This window comes from Drosophila busckii, chromosome 3R (assembly GCF_011750605.1).
Source record: "Drosophila busckii strain San Diego stock center, stock number 13000-0081.31 chromosome 3R, ASM1175060v1, whole genome shotgun sequence".
NCBI classification, from domain to species: Eukaryota; Metazoa; Arthropoda; class Insecta; order Diptera; family Drosophilidae; genus Drosophila; species Drosophila busckii.
This window is the reverse complement of record NC_046607.1, coordinates 11,949,012-11,954,727: the sequence shown is the minus strand read 5'-3', so window position 1 is coordinate 11,954,727 and position 5,716 is coordinate 11,949,012. Positions and strand designations below refer to the sequence as shown.

Sequence of the window (5,716 nt, the reverse complement as noted above, 5' to 3'; positions counted from 1 at the left end):
TATTTTTTGCAATTATTATGCTTTTTAAATTTCTTGTATATATAACAAGCCAACTTTTTTATAAATAGCTCCAATAAATATTAAACAGTGTGAGAAGCATTCTTCACATTTGACAGACAAAAGCTGAAGCATATACTGCACCCACGCTTGACAAAAGCTAAATGCTAGCATAGCCCCATGGCCAGCAACAAGTGCCCAAGGAATAAAAAGTGTATAAGGAAAATAACAGCGACTTACCGAAAGAGAAAGAGCGAGACTTGCCAATAATCAGCACAAATCACACACACACACACAATAAAAAAAACGAAAGGAATAGGCAAATAATAAGCACAAAGCACACACAAGAAAAAAAAAAAGGAAAGCAATTGGCACATGACAAGATCTGCACACACACAAATGCAGTTTAGCGGCAACTGCACTGACACACACACGCGCATATGACCTTAGGGCTCCGTGGGTCACATTGATTTAGACTGCGCGCACGCACATTAACATTACATTTATTTATTTAATAACTTAACTTTCACTCGCAGATTACAATGTGTGCGAAATAAAACAAATTCTGAACAGAGACTTGCGAAAAAATTTGCCGCCATTTACACGCACACACACACATGAGTTAGGGCTCAAAATCAATTTAAATCGCGCCGACGCACGTTTACATTATATTTATGCATAATTTATATTAAAACAAATTTGCAGATCCTTTTTAATAATCACACATTACAATGTGCACAAAAAAAAAAACAAAAAATTAAATAAATTGCAATGACAGCCGAAAGCTTCAACGCGGGACAAAATTTGCGATGACAATTATAAGCGCAACTATCGAAATCATAAAGACGCAGCTGATTATCCATCAAATTGTAGCTAATTGATATCAATATCGTTATCGTTAATCCTTTAAGCTGTGCTCCTATTGTTTACGTTTTGTGTAATTTTATTTGCAAACTGCAAAGTGTAAGTATTTAAATAAATATTGCAAGTATTAATATAATTAATAGTTAATAAATGCATTGGATTGCGTCGTCATACATTCGGCTTTTATTGTATGCAAACATTTCGTATTGGAAAAAATATAAAAAGATAATAGTAGACGCTAATTTAATCGCAATCAAATTGCTGTAACATTTTTGATTATCAGCATGAAGCAGTTTATTAAAGTGTCTACACAGAATGACTTTCCGATTTTTAGTTCGCTACAAAATAAACAGCAAATACCAATTAAATATATGCTGAGCTAATAGCAATATATAACTAAACTTTAGAGATAGTGATAAGAACTACACAGAGAATGCGCAGTGGCTAATTTGAAAATTTGCTGCATGAGCCAAGTTCTTTACAATCGATACTAACTACACGACTGTTAAGAGTTTTCCAAATATTTTGGGAAGTGTATGGAACAGCATGCGTTTAATTTCAGCAGCCACGTTTTGTATTGCAACACTGATAAGCTCTCTGAACAATCTTATCAGAGAACTGACCTAAACAAAGCGTATTGCTGCTGTAGGTATAAAAACGCCAGTCATATGAGCTAAGCAATTAGTCGTTTCAATTAAATGACAGAAAATGGTTTTAGTTACAATAACGCTGCTGTGCCTATTGTTGGCGCTCTTCTATGTGTTCCTTAGCTGGAACTATGATTATTGGCGCAAGCGCCGGGTGCCAGGACCAGCGCCTAGTCTGTTTACCGGCAACTATCCGAACATATATACGCTAAAAAAACATTCCATATACGATTTGAATGACATCTATAAGTAAATGCAGCACTTGACACTTTTAGTTGTTGCAGCTAACTAAATTAAGTTAATTACATTGCAGCAAGTACAAGCAGCGCTACGATGCAGTGGGCATTTACATGGGCAGAACTCCACAGCTGCTGGTGCTGAGTCCGGAGCTGGCGCATCGCGTTTTTGTAACAGATTTCAAGTATTTCCATGACAATGAGATAGCCACCATGGTAGATGAAAAGTCGGACTTTATATTCGCCAACAATATATTTGCCATGGCGGGCGACAAGTGGAAGCAACGCCGCACGGATATAACACCTGGTCTAACATCGAGTCGCGTAAGCTTGCAACTTTAGCAGCTACGAAAATTTAAGCAAATATTCTGTAAACTTTAGATCAAGACAGTCTATCCGGTAACCAATCAGGTGTGTAAACAGCTGAGCGAATATATACGCAAGCAAATGCGCATGGGCTCAGCGCAGGGTCTAAATGCCAAAGATGTAAGTAGTGCTTAAGCAAATTACTTTAATTACTAATTTAGTATCATTCATAGCTGAGTCTTGCTTTTACTACGGAGACAGTAACTGACTGCGCGCTGGGCTTGAGTGCTCAGAGCTTGACGGATCATCCTACGCCGATTATGGAGCAGGCAAAGAATATCTTCGATCAGTCCTGGGCCTTTGTCATTAACTTTGGCCTGCTCTCCATCTTTCCATCGCTGAAACGTTACAAAAAAGTTCGCTTCATACCACAGCATGTGGAGCAGTTCTTTGTGAATCTAATGCAAAGCGCCATTGATGCACGCAAGTCTGAGCAGTCGCAGCAGGTGCAGCGCGTCGACTTTCTTGACTATATACTGCAGCTGGCCAACAAGAAGCAGCTAAACACGCGCCAGCTGACAGCATATAGCATGACCTTTCTGCTGGATGGCTTCGAGACGACAGCCACGGTGCTGTCGAGTACGCTGCTGCTGCTGGGTCGCCATCCAGAGATACAGCAGAAGCTGCGCCAAGAGCTGCAGGCTCAACTGAATGCTCAAGGATGCATAGACTTTGACAAGCTAGCCGAGCTGCCCTACTTGGATGCCTGTGTGCAAGGTGAGCTACAAGCACGCAGCATGCCATGGGCCTTAGCTAATAGTTTTGATTGCAGAATCCATGCGCTTAATTACACCTTTGGCGTTCTCCAACAAGATTTGCACACAGACCATTGAGCTGCCCAACAGGCAGGGTGGCAACATTACTATAGAAAAGGGCACCATTGTTGTTGTGCCACACGATTGCTATATGAAGGACGAGGACAACTTTGCCAATCCGCATCTGTATCAGCCCGAACGCTTTATGGAACCGGATGCAGCCAAGAAATATCGCGAGCGTGGCGTCTTCATGGGCTTTGGCGATGGACCACGCATTTGCATTGGTAAATTGAATTTGATTCAAGCATATAGCTTCTCATTTTGATCAATTGATTTTGTTACAGGCATGCGCTTTGCTTTAATACAAATTAAAGCTGCACTTGTTGAAATTGTTAGCAACTTTGATATCAGCGTTAATGCCAAAACACGTAAGGACAATTTGTATGATCCTGCTGGCGTAGTTACCAAACTAGATGGCGGCATTTGGCTTGAATTTGCTGAACGTAAAAACTAATAAAGCTAAGCTCTCACTCTCTGCTATTAAATTTATTTATTTACTTGCACTTTGTGCCAGCCCTCGGGGACGGCTTTGCTGCATCGTCAACATGGCCGTGAAGTCAGAAAACAAAATTTCAACTGTCAGTCAGCCTGAGTCTGAGTCTCAGCCCCAGCCCCCAGCCCCAGCCCCTTGCACTCTCATACTCTTAAGCTCTCTTGGCTTTTGTTGCTACTGAATTTTGCAACAAAGCAGAGCCGCCTGGACCGGCTGCCTGAGCCCATTTGAAATTAATGAACTGTGATTCACAGTGCCCGCCACTGCTGTAGCCGAAGCTGCTGCTGCTGCTGCCAGTGCCAGTGCCAGAGCATATTTTTTAATTTCAACTAAAATGCAATTCAGAATGATGAACGAGCCACGAATGCAGAGATGTGCTCTCTCTCTCTCTTCTAGGCCAGGCTAGGCAGTCAACGTTGCCATTTTTAATTGTTTTGGGACAGAGCCAACCAAAAAGCAAACAAAAAGTCATTTTTTAAATTCATGTACGTACATATGCAAATGTTTGTGTTGTGTTTGAAAAATGATTAAGTTGCAAGGCGAAAAAAAATGAATTAATGATTATTTTGTGTTATTGGAATTTTAAGTGTTGCAAATGGAATGCATTAATTTACAAGAATTTGATCAGCAGGTCATTTAATGAGACGCATTAACAAATACAAATAAGAATAATAAACACATTTTAATTAACATTTAAAATGCGTATTAAGCAAAAAGCTTTTAAGCGGCCACAACATAACAATAATAACAAAGTTGACAGCTACAGCAACAACAACAATAATAATAAAATGCAAAAATATATTACAAGCATATCGAATATATAATACTCTAACTGGCTAAGCTAAATAAATAATAAATTGATTAGAAGCTGCAAATTGTTAGCTTACAAAAATGTAGTGTTATATGAATCATGGCGCTTGAACAAAAGTAAGCAATAAATTAATTACAAATTTTGCTGACATACCTTTAGTCAGAGTATTTTGTGCATATAACAAGTCATCATATAAGCCAAGTCCACTTGGAAAGCCTCGTTCATTAACAAGCGCGTCAAACTGATAAGTGTTGGGCTCAAAGCGTTGTGGGCATGGCGGGCAGGCGGGGACAGACAGACAGACAACAAACAGGTCACAATGCTAATTGATTGCAGCGTCAAGAGAGACGACAACGTGAGCTATAAAATTATTGAAGCCACCGCCACCAGGAGACACGCATTTCTCGACTCCCGATAAGCAAATTGCGCTCTCTAAAATGCGCCCAAAAGACGCTCGAGGCATGAGTCATGGACTCAGACGACGACCTACCTAGCCAGCAATCCATATATCCATATAACATTGTAGGTAAGCAGCACAGTGAACTCGTGAACCCAAAACGGATGTGCAGCGCGTCTAAGCCAAGTGTTGTTGAGTGGGCAAGAGTTGAGTCGGAAATTGAGTAATTAAGGCACTTTGAGATTAAACTAAACACGTGCCCAACCAAGTATTTGCCACAGAGGTGTCCGTTTTAATATGAATTTCGAACCGAGCATTTTGAATGTTAATTTGTTTCAATTTGTTGGAAACACGTTTATTTGGAAACGAAACTTTTTACGATTTTTTTATGAGCATTTAATGTTATAATTTACTTTCAAAATATTTAAGCTTTTGTTTAGATACTTTACTGCTTTACTTTGCCTAAAAGGCTTAAACTGGCGCGCGAGCTTTGAGATCTGAATTTTTACGAGCGTAGCTGATTTAATTATTTTTATGTGGCCAAAAGGCCGTTAACATTTGAAAATGAAGCTGTTTAAGCAAATAATTGAACCAACAATAATAATGCCAAAAAAGAAATCAAAATAACGCTAATACGCTCAAGACAATAAAAGTCCCCCCCACACTTTAAGTATTAAACATAAATTCTTCAGCTAATCGCACGCGTGCACAGTGTGCCAAGCAACGAAAATTGCTTGTAATCAGACGAAAATTGCCTACAAATGAACTGCTTAACGGTGTGACGCCCATTTGTAACCCCCAAACCCCTGCGAAAAAGCCAAAACAAAGACCTCATTCCGAACAGCAACCCCAATGTGATCCACTTAACTCGACTCAAACGCTGCGCCCAAATTTGCGTTTGTGGCCAAGCAAAAACAGCAGCAAAGACAAGTAGAGAGTGCTGACAATGAAATACTCTGTAATAATTTTAAATTTAAATAGTTTATTTAATAGTATAAGTGTATAGTAAGCAGTTCTTGCAAATTTCATTAAATTATGATTTGATCTTACGACTTGGCTAACTTTTGACTTACTTATAATATTTTCATCA

General features: G+C 39.4%; 1 protein-coding gene across 1 annotated transcript; it reads left to right on the top strand.

Moving 5' to 3' along the window:
- Positions 1-1,560: 1,560 nt before the first annotated feature.
- LOC108601705 (probable cytochrome P450 28a5) lies at positions 1,561-3,397 on the top strand. The gene is made up of 6 exons (XM_017989619.1): positions 1,561-1,757; positions 1,822-2,068; positions 2,126-2,230; positions 2,284-2,827; positions 2,883-3,149; positions 3,210-3,397. The coding sequence occupies exons 1-6, from the start codon at positions 1,570-1,572 to the stop codon at positions 3,377-3,379; spliced, it is 1,521 nt and encodes a 506-aa protein (XP_017845108.1). The 5' UTR covers positions 1,561-1,569; the 3' UTR covers positions 3,380-3,397.
- The last annotated feature ends 2,319 nt before the right edge of the window (positions 3,398-5,716 follow it).